Raw genomic sequence first — 21,449 nt, 5'->3', positions numbered from 1 at the left:
GAGGTCTCCGCCGATGGCCTCGACGACGCCTCGTTGGAATACCGGCTCCGCGACTCCTCCCACCTTTATGACCATATTAGATCCCTCCTGTCAGATCTGAACGAAATGCTCGAATCTTCAGAAATGATAGTCTCGGATGAAAGAACACCATGGGACCACATAGAGTCTGACGAAGACGATGTGGATGAGTCAGATTCGGATTCGGGGACGGAAATCTCCCAGATCGCGGATGAAGTCGTTGGCATCTTGGACTGCCTTGCCAGACTCACCACGTCTATTCGAACGCCAGCCCCGCACGACGGTCTTGATGATGCTGGCACATTCGACCGGAGCCGATCTACGGGTCAGTCGCGTAATATTCAGTATGTCCGTGACAGATTTGCAAATACCAGGGATGATCTGGCAGAGCGTCTCGGAAAGTCCATGGTCAGACGAAGAGAACGGTTCCAGTCCAGACTCGGGGAAATTCGAATAACATCCGAAGAAGGTCATTTTGAAGTGGCACCGTCGCCTTCAATTAAAGCGTTCCCTACACGTCTTGAATGTGCATTTTGTAACCAACAAAGTACCATGGAAGACGAGGCTTCATGGAGGTAAGTTCTGTTCTCCACAATGTGCTACTGCATGAATACTGACTTTGTATGATATAGAAGGCATTTTCTAAGCGACATCCGGCCATATATTTGCACTGCAAAAGACTGCATGACACCGTACTACGAATACTCAACTCCCGAAGAATGGTTCCAGCACATGCTAGCCAACCATTTGAGAAGCTACGATTGTCCTTTCGGTTGCGATGCAAGTTTTCCCTTGGCGAGCGAAGCCCGAGAGCACTTCACCACCCTTCATTCACAAGCAGTCGCCAAAAGCCAGATCAACGATTTAGTTATGCTCAATTCCAAGACTCTGAATACCTTCACATGCGCTCTCTGCTCAGAAATTCTGAACTCATCGGTTGCGTACCGAGCACACGCAGGAGAACATCAAGTGCAACTGGCACTGTTCTCCTTGCACGCCGAGGATGGGCGTACACAGCCAGACAGCAAGGGCGAAATTCCAAGCAAGGAGGAGACAGGGGAAGGCTCTGCATCACAAGCTCAAAGAACTGGGAGTTTGGAAGAGGTTTCCGCTTCAATTGCGGCACCTCTTGCACCAACAGCAACGCCAGTACGGTTATATAATCGTGGCATCGTTGATAGCCGTGGTAGAGTATACGTCTGGACCTGTGTAAGTGAACCGACGCTTCCACTCACTTTGAACGGATGGTTAACATACTCCTAGTGTCAGTGTGGCGACAGTGGCATGACGTTTGTGTTAAAAAATTGTCCAACTTGTGACAGCATCCGATGCGATCATTGCCCAGTGCATGTAGGTAAGGTATGGAAGTCGGAAAAACAGGAAGACCCTGTATATGTATAGTAAGTTGGTGGTCTGAGTATACGGCAAGAGGTTCTCTGGGGCAGGAAACGACGTTTCAATCTTCTCCGCAATGGGCATCAATCTTTGTCGCGATGGGCTACAAAATGAATAGGTAGGGGTACGCGGAAGATTCCCAAGAACTGCCAATATATACTTTTCATTATACCACCCATCAACATCCTCGATATAAGCTACAGGGAACGACTGCTACCAAGATGCCACCCGACGCCACCCCAGTAGCTTGCCATGCAAAAACAACAATGAACCACATGTAAGAAGTTTTTGGTGGTTATGGGAAGTAGTGGAAGAAGACCAAAAAAGGGGGTATGTCATTACGGAAAGTGTATTACATGGGATGTTTGGTGTGTGTGAGAGTACTACACGCGCGCGCTATGTGACCAGGATATTGCTAAAGGCGTCCGATATCTCGCTCGGGGTCGGGGCTTGGAACTTTTCTGGCGTGTATCCGGCGGCGAGGCGCTCCTGCATCATCTTCAGAAGAGTGGCGGGGACGCTCTCGTCGGTTGCGCGGATGGTCAGACGGATCATCTGTGAATCATTAGTCAGGATGGACTTTAGTTTTAGACGGGTTGACAAACCTGAGTTCCGTAGTTGGGCTCCAGACGCATCAAGCAACCAAATTTGCCTGATTCAGAGGTATGCAAAACACTGGCACCGACAAAGTTCTTCGCGTTGGGGTCAACACCGTCCAGGATGCGCCACCTGAAGCCGTCGACTGTCTGTCTGACGAAAGACTCGGTGATCTCCCTGTCAGCAACCTTGCCGGGAGACAGGCCAAAGATACCCTGGGCCTCGCGAGGCGCTCCGCCGATCTGCTTCCAGCGCTTGAAGAAGTCTTCGGCGGTCAGGTCTGCGGGGTCCATAAACTTGTGAGCGGCGAGTGGCAGCTTGAGAGTGATGGCCTGCAAGGCACCGGCAAGGTAGCTGATACGGATCGTCGGGCTCTTGTCGAATACCCTCTTGCACTCGAACATGATAACCTGCTGTGATTGGCCAGCCTGGTAGATTGTGCTCTCCGGCAAGTTCTTGACGTCCCACGTGAGCTTGCCCTTCTCGGCTTCATCGAGGTCCAGTGTTGTTGTGAACGAGCTAAGTGCCGTGGGAATCTTGTTCTTGAAGTAGAGAATGAGGCAAGCCATCTGTCCTCTGTACTCGGATCGCACACCAACTTGGATCTGGCCATCCTCGTACAGGACACCTTCGCCCTTGAGCAGCAGCTTGTTGTAGCCGACCTCCCAGTTGGGTGACAAGTGAGCTGCACTCGCCAGGTTGGGGGCCTTGGTCTTGGGTTCGGCAGGGCCGATGTTCAACATGTCAAGACCAGCCAAGTCGTTTGCGCCATTTCCATGGCCATTCGTTCCGTTGGCGCCGTTTGCTGGAGGGTTGCCGTTTGTGCTAAAAGTCCGCCTGAGCCCACCATCCTTGGCCATCTTGAGCTCTTGCACGTCTGCGTTGGCATCCTTGCCGCCAACGACCCAGGTTCTCTTATCACTGGTGTTGGCGTGCTTCTGATGCACTCTAGCAAGCAGCGCGGACTGCCTCTCGGGGAACGGCGGCATCTCGTCCATTACCGTTCGAAGGAGATCGTCTGTCGGCATTGTCGCGAGTGTCAGATACTCGCACGCTCTCTGCTGGAGCTCGGAGTCGAGCGTGTGGCTGAACACCTGGAATGCCTTGAGAAGCTGGGGCTTGATTTCGGGGAAGAGGTTGACGTATTTGACGTAGCAGGACAGAATCATGGCCCGTGTACTTGAGGAACAAGCGGCGACCTTGCTCTGGAGAGCCATGAACTGCTCGATCGGGCTGCACTTGGGCTGGTCGGCAATCAGATGGCCGAACTCTCCCAAAATGTACGCTCCAATCTTGACCAACGTCTCGTGGCAGTGATCTGATTTGACGTATTGCAAGGAGTGCTGGGCCGCGTAAACTTGCAGCTCCTCGTTATTCGTCACAATTTGGATGACACGCTGCCACACCTCATCGCTTACGTGATCACCCGCCATGGCGATCAGACGAAGTGAAATGTCCACGTACCACTGGACATCAGTGGCGTACCGTTCGGTAAGAATGGCAATCTTGAGCACCATCTCTTCTCGGATCGCGAAATCGGCATTCTGGAGGTAATGCAGCAGCTCGCCGACAATGACCTGGGCATTCGAAGAGTCGCACATGCTGTAAAGGAGGTCGAGACCCTTCCTCCTCACACTGATATCCCTGTCCTTGAGAGACCCGATAATGACATCCTGATGTTGCTTGATCGGCTCCAGAGTGTCGATACGGGCTGCCAAATGCGTCATCGCCTCCAATCCCAGGTAACGGACGTTCGTTTCCCTAGAAGTCAAGAATCGTCCGAGTCGGGATGAGATCTGCTTGAGAAGCGCATTTTCGTTTTCGAGGTGAATGATCAGGTTGATGGCTTCAAACAGAACAGCATTTTGCGCATTATTCTGCTGTACGTTCTTGGTCTGCTCCATTGCGAGGTTCAGGATCTTTTGCAGCGACTCGCGAATCATCTCCCGAACGTGTGTATCATCTGCGACAGTCAGCACGTCTCACACCTGACTCAACGCCCAATTCATCAACTCACCTGACGGAGGGAAGTACTGCAGCAGGCGCAGGAGCTTAACCTGAACCCACGGGCACGGAACCTTGTAGTAGAGGTAGTCCGGAGTGTACTCTCCATCGATCACGATCCTCTTCAACCGGGCAGCAGCCTTGGCGTACGCGCCTCTGTATTGGTTGAGATTGTCCTGAGCAAGCGTCATAACAAGCGACGTAACGGACAACGCAACACCGATATCGATGTCGTCCATGAGGGAAATGATGCGCTCAGCCCATTGCGGTTGGACGATGTCGGGGTTCTTGCGATAGAGACGGAGCAGTGTGAGCGACGCCTTCTTCTTGACGAATGCCTTCGATGTGCTGTGTAGCTTGTTAGCCAGCGCACTCCACCAGAGCTTGGGTGCACATACGGCGAGATGAGAAGCCTATGCACCTCTCCACTCAGAGCCTCTCCCATCTCCCTTCCACCGACGTTGGCGATCGCATGGAGGGCCAGGCAGTTGAACAGCTCATTGTGATCCAGCAAGTCCTTTCGTATACTGTTGACGACCAGGTGCAGCAGCTCGTGCTTCTCGTGCAGGAACAGGGTCATAGCCAGGTATCCGATCTGCTTTTCCGAGTACTTGTTCGCCGAAATGAGGTTGACCGCTTCGAGGTGGCCGAAGTCGACGTTCCATCCGAGGATGTAGATGTAGAGGAGCTTCGCAGAACGTCAGAGCAACGCCTTGCAATCCACGGAGGTAGTCCCTACCTTGCACACATATTTCTTCTTGTGGTATCCGCTGAGGTTTCCATCTGTGCTGGAGTTAGTACCACCACACCGCGATGTCCGGACGCGACCGTCTCTCACCCTTAAACTTCTGACTACACCGAGACTCTGTCAGCACATCGTCACGAGACCACAAACCGCGAGCCCGGCTGCCACTCACCGAATGTTGGCCAACTCCTTGTTGATTCGCTTCTCTTCCAGCTCCCTGGCTCTCGCGTTTCTCAAATCCGCAATGAACTGGACCAGACCTCGCATGTTGGAGTTGTTGCTGGTCGAGCGGCCCAGAAAGCCGCTTCCGCCGGACGACATGGTTGCGGTTGTTTTCGGGTTCGTCGGGGTCCCGCCCTATTCCTATTTCCTGTTCCTTCTCTTCGCTTTTCCACTCGTCGTCAACCGGACTGGCGGCGTCGGTGTCGCCACGTCGCGAGGCTTGGGCGCAGCGGTCTGAACTCGGTGGTCGGCGAGGACGGAGGTACACGTTCTTCGATTCGACGAGGGAACGGAGCCTTCTCTGCTGCCGCTGCTTCAACCGACCAGAAAACAAAAATCCTGCTCTTCGGCGAGCGTGAGGTCGATCACTCCATACGTGCGAGCGGTGTGTCGAATTTGTAATCGGGCACCCAGCAGCAGCTAAGTATGTTGCGGCTTGGGAGCTGTTTTTGGGGTTGGATCGGTCGGTCGGTCGGTGGACGGTGGCTTCGGCGGATGGAACTCGAAACCGGCCGGTAAGTGCCGCTGCGTGTATTGTCTCGTTGGCTTGCGTCGGATGGGCGGCCAAGTCGTACGTCAATCTTGACAGGCGGTTCCTGGAGAGATGAATATGTCGATTCCCGACGTTGCACTGAGCAAGGCGAAGGAGAGCGAAAAAGCAGCAAGGCCAGGGAAAGGGGTTCAAATTGGGGAAGTGGGCGTGAAGGCCTGAAGGGACACCACTCTGCACCGCTGCACTGACTGAATGGACCCGCGGCGGGAAGCGACACCGTGACTTTGGACCGGAAGGCTTGGGAAGTCCAATCCGATTTTTTGGGGCGTGTGGAGATGGGGCAGGCCGCACCTTAGTACGGATACACTGCAATGAGTCCTGTCAAAAGAAACTCACGGGCGCTGCAAGGTCAATGTCAGAGCGTTGTTGTTGCCGCCAGATGCGCTGTGGAATGCGGGAATGCCTGCCTTCCTTGGTGTCACGGTGCTTGTTGCTTGCTTGTTCCCGTCCGTCGTCGCTTGAAGACTGGGCGCAGTATCCGTAAAAGCAGTAAAAAGTCAGGGGTGCAAGGTACTTCCCCGAGCGCTGTTGGTGCTGATGTTTGGAAGCTCGTCTGCTGCTCCGGCCCTGCTGCAATTCTGGCCGGGGGGGACGGGGACCGGGGGTTTTAGTGTACGGGCTGCAAACAACCAGCCTATCACCATCCCGTCATTGCACCGGCGGCAGGTAAGGTACGTATCTCGACGCTAAGCTCGCAGCTCCTGCATCATCGAAGTCCAAAAATCCCATTGAGAGAGCACTCCGGCAAGCTGCAAGCTGCAAGCTCCCCCTCCTGCCTCGTGGACGATTCTAAAAGAAGCAAAACCTTCTTTTTTTTTTTTCCACACTCCCTCTCTCCCTGCAGGATAAGGTCATTCTTCGCCTTCTTCCCCTCCCACAGACCTCCTTCGCCAAACGTCAATTCCTCGTCTTCTTCTTCATGTCCGCCGTGCGTCCGCTCAGAGATGTAATGCGACCAATGAACCACACACTCAGACGGCTGTGCCTAGCCACGGCCCCGACATCCCGTGCCGCCTCCGGACTGCTCCGGGGACCTACCGCCGTCCCGCGCCGCTCTTACGCCTTCACATCCGCCGGTGCCCCGACGTTCCAGGTCTTCAACCGCCGTACGAAATGGTTGCAAAAAGAGCGTGCCGCATCAGACCCGGAGGCGAGCCGGCAGGCCGATTACCTTAAAGATGAGGTTGCCATGCGCCTATGCGAGAGGTTACTTGTACGTCTACATCCCTTAGCTGCCATTACCAATTCCAGAGACTAACGCAATACACAACATACAGGACATCAAACGAAGCTTCCCCCGCGTCCTCGACCTCGGCGCGAACTCGTGCAACATCGCCCGCGCCCTGACCCGCGAGAACCCCGACCCCGATCCCGCCAAACCAATCTCCCCGCCCCTCGCAACCCGCATACAGGAGCTCGTCGCCGCCGAGTCCTCCCACGCCCTCCTCCACCGCGACGCCGACCTCCCCTTCAACTCCGACATCAACATCACCCGCCAGGTCCTCGTCGACGAGGAGCACGTCCCCTACGACCCCGCCTCCTTCGACCTCGTCCTGAGCTCCCTGAGCCTGCACTGGATCAACGACCTCCCCGGCGTCCTGACCCAGATCAACAACGTCCTCAAGCCCGACAGCCCCTTCATCGGCGCCATGCTCGGCGGCGACTCCCTCTTCGAGCTGCGCACCTCCCTCCAGCTCGCCGAGCAGGAGCGCCGCGGCGGCATCTCCCCCCACGTCTCCCCGCTCGCCGACGTCCGCGACGTCGGCGGCCTCATGCAGCGTGCCGGCTTCAAGATGCTCACCGTCGACGTCGACGACATCATCGTCGACTACCCCGACACCTTCGCCCTCATGCAGGACCTCCAGGCCATGGGCGAGGGCAACGCCATCCTCGGCCGCGAGATGGGCGCCATCAGGAGAGAGGTCCTGCTGGCCAACGAGGGCATCTACAGGGAGCTGCACGGCAACGAGGACGGCAGCATCCCCGCCACCTTTAGAGTAATCTACATGATCGGCTGGCACGAGGGCGGCGATCAACCCCAGCCACTACCCAGAGGATCCGGTGACGTGAACCTGAAGGACATTCTGGAGTCCAACTAAAGATACCTCACACCATGTATAAAAAACGTAAAAGCCCTTGTAAAACATGAACAAAAATCTATGGCTCTCATTTTCTTTTGGTGACACGCCCTGTCTGACCAACATCTGACCAGACAAAAGCTCAGCGCTCTAAAAGTGATTCTGTCTCAATCATGGTCTTCGTAATTCCACTTCATCCCCACACAATCCTCCCAAACTCAAACCCGTCTCCAATCCGTCATGACACGACCAATCGATCCCAGCCCGGCCACGTCGACGACCTTCTCGTGCCAGCTGAGCATCACGCTCATCGCGCTGCCGACGTTCTCGTTCGCGCCGCCCGGTCGTCCCCCGATCTGGCTGAACCCGCCGGGCGCCGCGGCCTGCGACGGCGGCGGCGACCTGAGCCCCGAACCGCCCGAGGAGCCCGCCATGCCCTTGTAGATGTACTTCATCAGCACGTCGAGCAGCTCCGGGCCGCCGGGGGAGCCGTAGATGGACTTGAGCAGCGGCGTCATCTCGGAGGCCTTGATGGACTGGAGGACCTCGGTGATGGTCGCGAGGTGGGCGTCCTGCACAGTAGTTGTCAGTATGACCCATCACTTCTAAGGAAAATCGCAATGAGATCGTAAAAAGAACGCACCTTGGCCGCGTCGGCGCCGTTGTAGACCGGAAACTCCAAGCACCCCCTCAGCGCGCCCTCGGCGTCACCGCCGCGGAGCAGCTGCCTGACCTGGCCCGCCAGGCCGCGGACCTCGGCCTCGTCGATCTCGGGCTGGGGCGGGCGCAGCGTCGACGTGTCGAAGTTGAGCGGCGAGTCCTCCTGCAGGGCGTCGATGTTGATGGTGCGCCAGGCGTCGCTGAGCGACTCGGCAGTGTGCTGCTGGATGATGGACATTGTGTGAAAGGCGTCCCTGGAGAGTTTGTGTTTTGGGGATAAACTAGGGGGATGCCGAAGGAAAGGGTCCTCTCTCTTTGTGGTCGTCGGTTCGTTGGCGCAATTGAGCGGCGGTCGTCGTCGTCGTCGTGGGCTTTGCTTGCTCTGCTCTGGAGAAGCTGCCTTGGGTTCGTTGCGTACGTCGGTCGGGAGGTGAGGTAAGGTAGCCGCAGTGGTGGGGTTTGGGTTGGCTCGTGTGGAGGAGTGTGGGGTTCGATGAGGCGGTGCGGCTGCTTGATGAAGATGGTCTGTGCGCAAACAGATCACCGCTGTTGCTGTTTGTCTGTCACTGAGATTCGTGCTCCCTGATGTTCTCAGCAGATCTCTGGGCAAGGAAGGCTTGGCTTCATTGCTTTGATCTTGCTAGGTTCTTCTTCGATTAACACTCACTCGATTCTGACTTCAGGTCCCGTTGGCAAATTGTGGCGCAGTCCAAAGTATGGCAAGTAATTATGCTTGAATTGAAAAGGAAACACTGACAAACATCTCTCACTGGACCCCGACATGATAGGAACTAATAATTGCATGCCATTCTCTAGGTCCAAAAGCTGCCCGCACGCACCCTCGGGCCCCGCCATACGTATACACAAGACTAAACCGACAACCCTTCTGCTGTCGACATCGAGGATATCAATTGCCCGCACGCACGGTTTTCCCCGCTTATGCGTCAATCAGGTTCTCCTCGTTCTGCTGCACCTGCTCCCTCTGCTTGCCCTTCTCCTTGGCCTCCTTCGCCGCACGCTGGTAGAACTCGTTGAGGACCTTTCCGGGAATACGGTTGAGAAGCTCCTTGGGGTAGAGGCGCAGCAAGCTCCACGCGAGGTCGAGAGACTCGAAAATGCTTCGCGACTCGTACTGGCCCTGGCTGATGAACTGGCGTTCGAACTTCTCGAGGAACTCGAGGGAGAGCTTGTCCTCGGCAGACAAGGCCTCCTCACCGACGACTGCCTTCATGGCAGCGGCGTCACGACCGATGGCGTACTTGGCGTAGAGCTGGTTGGAAACATCACCGTGGTCCTTTCGGGTCATGCCCTCACCGATGGCAGACTTCATGAGACGAGAGAGCGACGGCAGGACGTTGATGGGCGGGTAGATACCACGGTTGTACAGACCTCTGTCGACGTAAATCTGACCCTCCGTGATGTAACCCGTCAAGTCGGGAATGGGGTGAGTAATATCCTCGTTGGGCATGGTCAAAATGGGCACCTGGGTGATGGAACCGTTGCGACCCGACACACGACCGGCTCGCTCGTAAATGGTGGACAAATCAGTGTACATGTAACCGGGGTAACCACGACGACCCGGGACTTCTTCACGGGCGGCCGAGACCTCACGAAGAGCATCGCAGTAGGCCGACAGATCGGTCAGGATAACGAGGACGTGCTTCTCGAGCTGGTAGGCGTAGTATTCGGCGGTCGTCAGGGCGAGACGAGGGGTAATGATACGCTCGATACTGCGGGTTGTCAGCTTTGAGCTCTGATCCGATACTGCGCATTACTCACGTAGGATCGTTGGCAAGGTTGAGGAAGAGAGTGACACGCTCCAGAGAGCCGTTCTCCTCGAAATCGCGGGTGAAGAATCTGGCGGTTTCCAAGTTGACACCCATGGCACCGAAAACAATGGAGAAGTTGTCTTCGTGGCCGTCGTGAACACCCTTGTTGGTGACACCCTTCTGCTGGACCAGACCAGCTTGTCTGCAAATCTGGGCGGCGATTTCGTTGTGCGGCAGACCGGACGCAGAGAAAATGGGGATCTTTTGTCCACGGGCGATGGAGTTCATGGTGTCGATGGCAGAGATACCGGTCGAAATCATTTCCTCGGGGTATTCCTAGCCGCTGTTAGTCTCTCGTTCGTGGTCGTCTTCTTGAGAGCGTATAACGTACACGAGAGAAGGGGTTGATGGGACTGCCGTTGATGTCGAGGTAGTCCTCAGCCAGGACCTTGGGGCCCTTGTCGATAGCTCGTCCGGAACCATCGAAGATACGACCAAGCATGTCCTCCGACACACCAAGCTTCAAGCTCTGGCCTGTGAACTCGACTTTCGTCTGCGGAGTATTTAGCGCACGTATCCCAATACAGAGATGGCGATGATCTCATACCTTCTTAACATCGATACCTGATGTGCCCTCGAAGACCTATTCCATCGTCAATCGGTGCTCTTCGTACGATCGCTTCGTTTCGCATACCTGAACAACGGCTCGGTCGCCTATGGATGTCGTCAGCACGTAGTTCGCCTGGGAAGGGCGTTGAAAGGGTAAATACCTCGAGCCTCAAGGACCTGACCCTGTCTGTTGGTTCCATCGGGAAGGGTCAAAGAGACGATCTCGTTGTATCTGGGGAATTTGACCTAGGGGCAAGTCAGCGCATGTATCCTGTACCTTCGCTGCCGTCGATGCAGCCACCGCGGGCGACACGCACATTCTCGAGGATGACGAGGGGTCCGTTGACACCGCCGACGGTGTTGTACCGAATTCTCGGCACGATCGAGTAGGAGGGCTCGCGCGGGTCACTCATTGCGTCGACAATCAATGAGACAGCGCCCGATTAGAAGAATATGCGAATGGAGGGGGCGAGGGCGTCAATAGGGAGGGCGTGGGCGGGCGAGGCGTGGATGGTTGAGCGATGGTCGGTGATGTATGCAGTGCACCGAAGCTGAAGGAGGTTGGCAGGTGCAGTGTCGTCTACTGCGCTGCACTGGACTGGAGCTTGCTTCGTCTTGGTGGAGCCAGTTCGGCGAGGTGGTGGCGCCGATACCTAAGATCCCTGGGGCGCGCGGGTCTGGGAGCTCCCAGTGCCACTGGACCTCTCTCCAGGTGTGTCAGAGTCAGCATTTCCGGGTTAGCTTCCTCTGGTAGTGTGGCAGTGACATCACATGACTGCACGTCCCCTTCGAGTCTTTGGATGGCCTGCAAACGGCAGTTGGAGAGCAGAAGTCGAGTAGCAACGATGCTTGAACTTGTTATTGAGATTGAAAATCGCTTGAGTGACTAGATTACGCCGCCGCCGCCTCACGAGATCTGGCTCCCAGCACCGCCTTACCAACAGTGCTGTCATTGCTCTTACTCAACTCCCCGGTGATCCAAGCACCAATATCAGCCATAGCATCCAGATCAATACCAGTCTCCATTCCCAAGCTCTCAATAAAGTAGATCATGTTCTCCGTAGCAACATTTCCAGTCGCTCCAGGGCTGTAAGGACATCCGCCAAGTCCGCCAACGCTGCTGTCGAATGTACGAATGCCATGCTCCAGCGACACCGCCGTGTTCACGAGCGCCTGGCCGTACGTGTCGTGGAAGTGCATAGCAATATCCTCGTTCCTGATGCCCGCCGCCCGCATGCAGTTCAGCAATTCCTTGGTTCTCGGCGCCGTACCCATGCCGGTGGTGTCGCCCAGCGAGATCTCGTCGGCGCCCGACTCGAGAAGGTCCGTCGCGATCTCGGCCACCTTGTGCGGGTCCACGTCGTAGCCCTCAAAGGGGCACCCGAGGACGACGGAGACGTAAGCGCGAACGCGCAGCCCGGCCGCTTTCGAGTCACGGATAACTTCACGGAAGCGATCCAGCGATGTCGCGATATCGCAGTTGAGGTTCTTCTTCGAGAAGGACTCGGTGGCGGCCGCGAAGACTGCCACCTCGATCGCGGGGGTCGCTGCGTCGGCCGAGGGTTGGTGCTGCGAAGCGAAGGCGCCGGGGTACTTGGCTAGCAGCGCCTGGGCGTTCTGCAGGCCCTTGGTGTTCGGGGCGAGGAAAGAGTAGGAGGTTTGCGAAGGCGACGAGATCTTTCGTGTGAGGATGTGTTCAAGGATTTCGCTCGAGTTGGCCATCTACAAATGATTGACTGTCAATAACACTGCTCCAACAATCACCAGACAATTCTATCAGACTAACCTGCGGAACCCATTTCGGAGAGACGAATGAGCCACCTTCAATCGTCGACACGCCGGTTCTGGCGAGCTTCTCAATCAGCTCGATCTTGGTGGCGAGGGGTATCGTCTTCTTCTCGTTCTGCAGGCCATCGCGAGGGCCGACCTCGACGAGCTTGACGTAGTTGTCGCGGGGCGGCTGCTGGATGGGGCCGCTGGCGGTCGCAAAACCTCGCACGGGGCGGATCTGGGCCCTCCGGCACGCCCTACAGATTGCTGGACGGATGGAAAGCATTTTGGATGTTGAATTGTCGTTGCAATGGTTAACGAGGGGTAGATCGGCAACAGGTCATAAAGCAGCTCCAAGAGCTGGGGCGCAGGAGCTTGGCCGCATATCGTCGGCTTCCATGCTTCTATGGACCTCGGTGAGTGCCATGCGGTGCCAGCTGGGCACGCCTGGCAAAACGACCCTGATTTTCTTTCGACGACATTCTCCACAAATCTCGCGATAGCATCAAGCATTCAAAGCACCGCAACCAAACCAGGTCATATGGGGGACTAAACCACTTGCACTAATTCCCTTCAACATATAAAAATTATACCTCTGATTATTCACTGTTACAAGAGAGGTGACCGAGAGCATCTATCCACGGCTGCTCAAACCCTCGAACATGCCCTGCCTCGATGCAACCGAGGCATAGCAGCCGGGCCAAAGTATGATTTGGGTCAGGCGCAATCTCCCCTGAACATTTCAATGAGTCTTGATATAACATGATGATGTTTGTCATTTAGCTACCGCATCCCCCGCGACGCGGGCTTGGTCCCAGCAATACATCTCGAGTGACTGCTAGTCTGCTTCCGGAAACATCAGCGGTAGGTCCTCCTGACTTGACCACGGACAGAAGCCAAGAGGCTTGATTTCACCGTGGCTGTCAGTAGACGACACCTATCCACACGCGAATCCCAACTGACACAGGCATAGGTCTTACTCGGCTTGTACGGGATCTGCCATGCTGGCTAACTTGAGCAGAAGCGACTGCTCACCGTATGTGACTCGCACTCTCGAGAATACAGACGCATCAGCTTTGCCTTTTATTCCGACTGGCTGCTTCTGCCCAGTAAACCAAACCATTGGACGGGGAGTTCTGCTTTTCCCCTGTCTGGATACCCCGGAGCAGGGCCAACTAACTTCCCTCGGAGACTGTCTGAACATTATTTTTCCTCTCAAAGCAGCAGCCCTGTACACACGACAGCTTCTTCAGGGTGTCCTCTCGGGAGTCACATCGACGGGCAGCGGGTCCGTCCCTGCTTGGACAAATCACAAAAGTGGGCATGACCACGGCCGTCTACGGCGCTCCCGCCACGACGTCGAAGAGGGGCGGCCCAGATGGTGCCGCGGAGACTCTGAGTGCTGCTTTGGTATTGGAAGTCGTTACCATCATGAGATTCATGTTGTCGACGCCTGCCTGAGGTGTGGTACGCTTGTCTTCTGGTTCGGTCGGACGTCTAGTGGAAGGTTAGTGAGTGCCGACGCCGGCGCAGCATTCGATTGGTGTCTTCTCGTTTTCATCTATGCATAGAAACGGTTCAGTATGTACACGGATGACGGGGGTCTGCTTGCTTGAATAAATGACCGTGTCGGACTTCATCTTGAGCTGTGAATATGCAGTCTCCTATCTTCAAGCCTGCTGCGACCACCGAGTCCGGCATTATGGCCCTTTCCCTGGACACGAAAGCAAGCGACCAGAAGCAGACGAGACTGAGGTAAGAAGCTACTCTCAAACGAGCTTTTCCAGCTGTCCTAGGTAAGTTACGGAACATTTGGCTGCCGTGTGGGCATGGCCGGCTTGTTATTCTTGTCGATACCTAGCTCTTGGCTCATGGGTGCCTGGACGAGCAAATAAAATCATTGAAATGGAATAAAAAAGAAAGAAAGAAAGAAAGATCGCAGGGCTTGTTGAGTGGGAAGTTGAGAAACTGAAGCCCAGGCAGGCACGAAAAGAATATCTTGATGAAAACTTGAGAAGGGGGTGTGTGAAAGTGAGATGGTACGTACCTTACGTATTGAAACCTAGATGCCCTCGTTTATAATGAAATCAGCCTCATGGACGCGAAGATATTCTCAGTTCGATGAATTGAAAAGGTTGACGACCTGTTTTCTTTGAGTATGGTCTTTTATCTACTTCACTCCGGCGTGTGGGGCTGAAGCAGGACGTTGCCCGTGTGCTGGGGAAAGCTGAAGTAAGCTGCTCCCATCGTGAAAAAAGGAAACCAGTCAACTCAAAGAAAACTCTAAAACTCCTGATGGAATACATCGTCAATCAAGAAAAAATAATCAAGAGATGGTGGTTGTTGTGGTGTGGCGTTGGGTGGGGTGGGAGGTTGACGTGGTGATGGCCTCGTCCCGGGCAAGGCACCGGGCAAGTCAACGAGACCACCCCTCGCGAACCACCACGACCGGGCCCAGAAAAGCTTCCCATTCATGGCTGATGACCACAAAAGCAAAACAAAGGGTATACAAGACCCCCCGAGACCAAATCTCTCGCCGGCACACGGGCATGCCTCCTGGCGTGGAGGTTCCGGTCAAAGTGTGTTTAATGCGGCTTGGTGGAACGGTACGAGGTCTAGGATTAAGGATATGGGTTGCGGAGGATACGAGTTCGAATCGACAAAAACCCGACGACTGCCTACCGATCGATCGAGACCCCCGAGTACTCCCGGCATGTGCACCCAGAGATGTAGTCCCCATTCGACACCGAGGGGATGAACTCTTTTTGCCTTTTTTAAGTTTGAATGTTCTTGTGATCTTTTGTCTCTTTGGAATTGCATAGAGACATTGTTTGGCGCAATTTATGCCAAAACAATAGTCCTAAGTGATGGGTGGGTGGATGGTCTCTTCTCGTGAGTTGTGTGGGAAAACGAGCGACTGGTTAAACCACAGCATCCCACGTCAAACACTATGATCGTCATCCTATCCTATATTTGAGAGCACTCACAAGGCAATGGGATGTAATTAAGCAGGCAAAACATTATTATTACTCTCTAATAGTCTGTTTACACCTGGTCATGACGCGACACGTAAGTCTCAGCTCCTCCGCTTGAAGATGGCCTAAACTTTTGCCCAGGCACATGTGGGTTTCTTGGATTTACTTTTCCCAATTGGCGAAGGCATTGGCACTGCGATTTATGCTTACAATGGACAGCCTCACACTGATCTATTCGGGTGTTGGCAGAAACTGATATCGGGACGGAAGGCACGCGGCGAAACCGGGATCAACGGTTTTCGTTTTGCTGGAAGTTGCCACGGGCAAACAGCATCCAACGCGTCAACTTTCTTAAAACCCACTCTTGTGATCTCAAACTTCAGCAATGCTCTTTCGGCGACTGCACGTCGATCATTCAGATGAGGAACTAAGAACACAGGGCGGGAACTCATCACGTCACAGAAAGGGTTGCTGCTTTGTATTTCCCGGCAAAGTACTATCGTCAGCTTATCACAGGTCACAACACATTTGGAACTCAAGTCGAGGGTGAAAACAGATTTACTATAGTAAGTTATTCTGTGAAAAACACGCTACCCCCGCTTGCTTCTTCTTGTGCTCCCCCTTCTTCTTCTTCCTCTTTTTTTTCTTTTTTTTATTAAATACAAATGTCCTTCTCTACGTCCTATGCTTGGCGATGATGTCGTCGACTGCTCTGGTGTGGAAGTCGATGACACCGTACTTGTCATCGATCGATATCTCAGCGGCGGACGCTGCGAAATCGTAGTAACCGTTTGCATACAGGCCGGAGAATAACTCGTAACCATTCTGTCGGACCTCGGCGTTCTGATCGGTCAAGGCCACCAAGATCTTAGCAAGAAGAGCCACTTCCAAACGGAATCTCTGTTGGAGCTTGTCGAACCATTGACGCATTTCTTTCAGCTTCAAGGATTCCGTCAAAGCAGGAACGATGGAATCCTCCCTGCGAGGCGGTAATCTGAGCTGATTTACCTCCTGAATGAGGTTCGAGGGTGTCTGGCTGTTGCAGCACATATAAAGCCTGGCGTCGATATCGAGATGCATGGTCAGCGACTTGGCGGCCATCGCTGTAGGCGCAAACTGGAGTCTTTTGCATAACCACTCCGCAACGGTGTGCAGCTCAGCCTGGTACTTGCAGCATTCTTCGAAGGCGTTTTTGTAAGCTTCCCGGACCGCCGTGTTGGTACGTTTGTCGCGTCCAGTGGTCGTGCACGGCAATTTCTTCTGGGCGCAGCGTGTGCATTCGCCGCTCCCGTTGCGTATGCACCCAACCTTGCTGCGTTTGCAGGCGTCACAAGAGTCCTTACCCACCGGTCTTTTCGATGGCCCCTTTTCCTTTTTTACTTTGTTGTTCTTGTTGTTGGGTCTGAGGGGGGCAGTGTAAGCCTCGAGGGCAGCTTCGGGATTCTGCGGTGCGGTGGGCAGGGCGGCTCCGAAGGGAAGCTGCTGCTGGATGCTCTGCTCCTCAGGGATGGGATACTGGAAGGCGAAGGCAGAAGTCTGTGGCGCGGTGGGCAGAGCGATGTCGAGGGGAACTTGCTGCTGGATGCTCTGCTGCTGCTCCGGAACGAGGTACTGCTGAGGCTGCTGAAATCCGTTGTCGACGCCGGCATCGTACTCCTCGAAGAGAGCCCAAAAGTCCGGGTCGATCTCCTGCGGGAGGTATTGGTGGGAATCCATCATAGAAGATGAATAAATGTATAGAGGAGTTGAATAAGTGTAGAGTGAAGTTGAATAATGGCTGATGATCTACGATGACGGGAATCGAAACAGCAGAAGGGGAGGCGAGAAGGGGAATTATATAGTAAAAGACATGAGGCTTTGGGAAACGACAATCACTCAGCCGCGCTTGATGGTCGAGGTTTAGTTCAGAGTCGGAGGCACAGAAAGGCGCCATCGCCCTCGGAGAAAGAGTGAGGCACCGGTAAAAGTCGAAATGCGCCTACCAGTACCATGGTTTCCCACACCCGTGTGGACGGCGAAAAGGCTGAGGCTCCAAAGACCGACCAAGGCTGGCAACGGGCCCTGGTGTTGACTTTCTCAGCCTTGCTGGAAAACCCGAAATCTTCATGCTGAGCCGTACTTGGGAAACAAGGGGAACATCTTCGATACATTAACTCGTTAGTTAACTTCACGCGAGAGAAAGTATATTCGAGTATCCAGAAGGTTGTAAAAACATCAAGCCTCTGCCGGGCATTTGGAAAGCTCTACCTTGAAGAACCGCTTGCCGAACCTGAGGGGCGACGGTCGGGCAGTGTTCTGTCGAAAGAGCGAACGGCACCTCACGAAAATCTGGATTTTCCTGCCCCACTGGCACATTTTATCTAATGGCAGCTGGTTTAGGGTGCCAAAAAACCACCCCAGACCGCACGACCGCGGGCAGCTGGAGGGCGTCTTCTCGACTGGCTTTCCGTACACGGCACCCCGTTTTCACAGATCAAGACCGCCTTTGACACCCCTTTGCCACAGGGGGTCGAGAGATGCCAGAATCTTGGCGGATTCTGGGAGACTTTTGCAAAGTTTGAGGGTGGTGGTCGATTCGATTACGACCGCGGGACGGGCTTTCAGGCAGCCCACTTACACACACACACACACACACACACACACCCGCGCTCTGCGCAGTGGACTCGAGTGGCCAATTGCTCCCCATTTTCTCACATTCACTCAAATTCCACTCTCTATGTTGAATTGACGTATGATCAAAATCAATTGACATTCATACGCATCAATTGAGTGACATGTTGACGACCCTCTGAAATGCAGCATCTGTCGTGTCGTTGAAGAGGCTCAAGGGGATGGCCCGTTGGTGGTGGGGGTGGTCGCTGTACCCCTGAGCGGTCTCAGGGGTGGCGGGGCGTTGATTGGGCCTCCTCAGCGGGTGTTCCTGAAATTATGGGGCTGCTCTATGGAGGGTCCAGGGTCTTGCATTTTAAGCTTACACGACGTACGGACGACATTTTGCCTGAAAAGTTAGGAATTCCATCTTGACAAGTCCCTGCTTTCTTCTGATGAACTGCTTGTTTTCAAATCTGATGTTTCGCGACTCGTTCTCGACGCAAAGAGGCTTTCGAGGGCGAAACGAACCCACCCATCCCCCCAATCCATCCATGGGGCACGAGATCTGCTTTGCCTTCGAAAGGTTCCCTGCGATGAACCAACACAGCCAAAGCTTAAGCTTTCTCCGTTGATACTAACCTCAGCACAACCCGGTCGGGACTGTCAACGATTACGTTAATGCATGTCATGACTTTAGTCCCATGAGAAGAGCATGGAATTGCCTGCGCATCTGGGTGTGGCAGGAATGACTCAATGGGTTCCAAATCTACAAAGGATTGTACCTTGATCTGAAAACTTTGATCAACATGAAAGCTGTGTGACGATCGGTGCATTTTCGCGCTTCCCTGGCTTTATCGTGAGAAGGCAAGTCAGGCCGGGAAGTAAGGCCTGTATACGACCGCTCCTGACGGGAGCTGTGTTGGCCACCCCCCAGTTTCCCCGAGGTTGAAGGCACGTAAGACGGGGAGTGGAGCGAGCTCCTTCGAAAAGCAGCTGAGGCGAACCTGCCTTCATGATTGAAGGTTTTGGGAACTTTGGAAGGTGAAAAAGTTTTCAAAGTCAGTGCGACGAGGCAAGACAAAACAAGAAGCCGAGTACCGGGCAAAAAAAAAGGCATCCATTCGGGTGTCAGAAACTATCATCTCACGAGGTGCTGAACGACCAAAGATACTTAGATACTTCTCTCAAAAATAGACCGGTAGGTACAGGACGACGACTGGAATTTCCGGCCAATCAAAAAAATCCGACACGACCAGATTTAGAGTGAATTCGGTAGCGCTTCTGAGCCCGTTCTGGGCTGGTATTTTGCTGGCGTGATTTGGCACCCTCGGCCCCCCTCCCCCCCATGAGAGTTTTGATCACTGGGCGATTTTGAGAGAATTGACAGATGATGTAATCAGGAATCCGATACTGCCGACACCCCTTGAATTTTAGAGCTTATGCCTAGAAGGCTGTGACTCCTATTTGATGTGTGATCATGGTGTTGTGATAACAAGAGCAGCGGTGAATAGCAGCGACGACGACGACGACGACCAACGATAAGAGAACAATCCGAGACACTAAGGAGATATAGTATTACGAGATATTGAGGGGAGAGAGTGGTGGGAGATGATAACGAGAAACGACGACGACGACAGACAACAATCGAAATGGACAACAGCAGCAACATCGTAAGACAGAAGAACGAAGCCCCAAAACTGTCACTCAACACCGCGAAATTTGAGAACACGAGTGCCTTAGCACAACGCTCCAGTTTCATTACGTCCCTGAAAATCTGCGGAGGACAGCTACACGCAGCCGGCCGTGCTCGCTCCCAGCCGTCAGCAGAGTTTTTTCAGAGGGAATTCGTCCCAGGAAGACCGGCCTGGCCACCCACGACAAGTAGGTTAGCCACCAGCGGCCCATATTTCACATAGCTCGAGCTTTTGTTATTTGAGGAGTGCCTGGTTAGTGCGTCTTAAGATGAGAAGAAAGAGAATTCAAATTTACAGCCGCGTTAAAAGGACTGCGTAGGTCGCAGGGTTACCCTCCAAGCAAGCTATGTCAGACGTGCCTCACCACTTCGTTTTGTCTCCAGGCCACTCTAGCCTTGTAAGTGTTTGAGTAAAACTGATGTTGACTGATCGAATAATCCGGCATAAAAGAGACTGACGTCCATGGAGAATCATGTGCGAGATTGAAATCGGTTTCGCGCGGGGCTTCCTCGGTACAAACCTTGTAGAGACAAGGAACGCGGATTTTGAGCATGTTCCCCTGCCGCACATCAGACAACAAAGAACGAAAAGTAGGAGAGAAGCAGAAGAAGAAACGTCGATGCCAGGAGGCGCCTTTTTATTCTAAACCAGCGACCTCAACACCATATCTTCATATCTCATACCCGTCATCTCCAACACGACACATACCAACCAGGCGGAGTAAAACAACCCCTCTCGATCTCATCCCAGAAAATTCCCTAAACAACCAACTTAGCTTCATTCTTAGGCCCCCTCTCCCCGAAAATCGTGCTCCCGACCCTGACCTCCCCGCTCCCCAACCTCACCGCCCCCTCGAAGTCCTCGCTCATGCCCATACTCAGCTCCAGCTCCCTCTCGAGCCCGAGCTCCTTCCTCACCAGGTCGCGCTGCTCCCGCAGGCACAAGAAGTCCTCGTTCTCGTTCTCCGGCGTCGTTGCCCTGCTCCGCGCGATCGCGCCGATGGTCATCAGCCCCAGGAGCGTCAGCGACGGACACTCGGCCTCCACGGCGCGGCACAGCGCCACCGTCTCGTCGCCGGGGGCCGCGCCCGACTTGGACTCCTCGCCCGAGGTGTTGACCTGCACGTGCACGCCGAGCGGCCCCGCGGAGGGGTCCGAGGCGACGAGGTCGGCGCGGGCCGAGTTGAGGAGCTGCGCCTTCTTGAGGGTGTCGACGGAGGAGACGCAGAAGAGGTTGGGGATCTTTGCGATCTTCTTGGCGTGTGCTGCGCGCGGGATGTCAGCTCTCGAGATCTCTTCAGGGCCCAAGCCTACCCTCGACCAGAGTCTCGGGGCCCTTGGTTTGATGTGAATGAGTGAGTGAGTGAGCACATACTAGACTGCAACCCCCCGATGAAATGCCACTGGATGCTCCTCGGCAACATCTCCGCCTTCTGCCCCAGCTCCTGCGCGTAGTTCTCGCCAAAGTGCACCTGCGGCGGCGAGGCCTGGTGCAGCGCCAGCACGTCGTTGGCCGGCTTCAGCTTCGACACGGCGACGAGCCGGACCTTGGGGTTTGTCGTCAGCGTTCTGCGTTCCCATTGGGCGGAGTCGGGATTCGTGTGACCCTCCCCGGGGAACGGGGGACTCACGTTCCGGCCGGCCGCCACGGCGGCGACGCGCTCCTGCACGGCCTGCAGCTGCGAGACGAGCGCCTTTGCTCTCGCCGGGTCGATCTTCATTTCGGGCTGGGCGTCGGTCATCGCAAGACTTGAGGGGTCTTTGGGGGG

The 21,449-nt window shown here is 54.7% G+C and overlaps 6 protein-coding genes across 6 annotated transcripts; 1 reads left to right on the top strand and 5 right to left on the bottom strand.

Moving 5' to 3' along the window:
• Positions 1 to 1,809: 1,809 nt before the first annotated feature.
• CkaCkLH20_04686 (uncharacterized protein) lies at positions 1,810 to 5,080 on the bottom strand (the record flags this gene model as incomplete). The annotated part of the gene is made up of 7 exons (XM_038887405.1): positions 1,810 to 1,968; positions 2,019 to 3,973; positions 4,028 to 4,362; positions 4,413 to 4,702; positions 4,754 to 4,797; positions 4,853 to 4,866; positions 4,932 to 5,080. The coding sequence occupies 7 exons, from the start codon at positions 5,078 to 5,080 to the stop codon at positions 1,810 to 1,812; spliced, it is 2,946 nt and encodes a 981-aa protein (XP_038747012.1).
• A 1,292-nt stretch (positions 5,081 to 6,372) lies between these two features.
• On the top strand, positions 6,373 to 7,633 carry CkaCkLH20_04685 (uncharacterized protein; the record flags this gene model as incomplete). Its single annotated transcript, XM_038887404.1, has 3 exons — positions 6,373 to 6,466; positions 6,524 to 6,747; positions 6,812 to 7,633. 3 exons carry the CDS (start codon positions 6,373 to 6,375, stop codon positions 7,631 to 7,633), a joined length of 1,140 nt encoding a protein of 379 aa, XP_038747011.1.
• A 197-nt stretch (positions 7,634 to 7,830) lies between these two features.
• CkaCkLH20_04684 (ARP2/3 complex 16 kDa subunit) lies at positions 7,831 to 8,510 on the bottom strand (the record flags this gene model as incomplete). Its single annotated transcript, XM_038887403.1, has 2 exons — positions 7,831 to 8,184; positions 8,256 to 8,510. The coding sequence occupies 2 exons, from the start codon at positions 8,508 to 8,510 to the stop codon at positions 7,831 to 7,833; spliced, it is 609 nt and encodes a 202-aa protein (XP_038747010.1).
• Positions 8,511 to 9,209: 699 nt separating this feature from the next.
• CkaCkLH20_04683 (vacuolar ATP synthase subunit b) lies at positions 9,210 to 11,063 on the bottom strand (the record flags this gene model as incomplete). The annotated part of the gene is made up of 7 exons (XM_038887402.1): positions 9,210 to 10,002; positions 10,052 to 10,377; positions 10,433 to 10,594; positions 10,649 to 10,684; positions 10,736 to 10,755; positions 10,812 to 10,896; positions 10,968 to 11,063. 7 exons carry the CDS (start codon positions 11,061 to 11,063, stop codon positions 9,210 to 9,212), a joined length of 1,518 nt encoding a protein of 505 aa, XP_038747009.1.
• Positions 11,064 to 11,093: 30 nt separating this feature from the next.
• CkaCkLH20_04682 (uncharacterized protein) lies at positions 11,094 to 12,706 on the bottom strand (the record flags this gene model as incomplete). Its single annotated transcript, XM_038887401.1, has 4 exons — positions 11,094 to 11,248; positions 11,304 to 11,354; positions 11,589 to 12,372; positions 12,437 to 12,706. 4 exons carry the CDS (start codon positions 12,704 to 12,706, stop codon positions 11,094 to 11,096), a joined length of 1,260 nt encoding a protein of 419 aa, XP_038747008.1.
• Positions 12,707 to 16,070: 3,364 nt separating this feature from the next.
• Positions 16,071 to 21,422, bottom strand: CkaCkLH20_04681 (alanine racemase family protein; the record flags this gene model as incomplete). Its single annotated transcript, XM_038887400.1, has 3 exons — positions 16,071 to 17,084; positions 20,506 to 20,945; positions 21,056 to 21,422. 3 exons carry the CDS (start codon positions 21,420 to 21,422, stop codon positions 16,071 to 16,073), a joined length of 1,821 nt encoding a protein of 606 aa, XP_038747007.1.
• Positions 21,423 to 21,449: the final 27 nt, after the last annotated feature.

Source organism: Colletotrichum karsti, assembly GCF_011947395.1.
Source record: "Colletotrichum karsti strain CkLH20 chromosome Unknown Scaffold13, whole genome shotgun sequence".
NCBI lineage: Eukaryota > Fungi > Ascomycota > Sordariomycetes > Glomerellales > Glomerellaceae > Colletotrichum > Colletotrichum karsti.
This window is presented reverse-complemented; position numbering and strand designations above follow the sequence as displayed.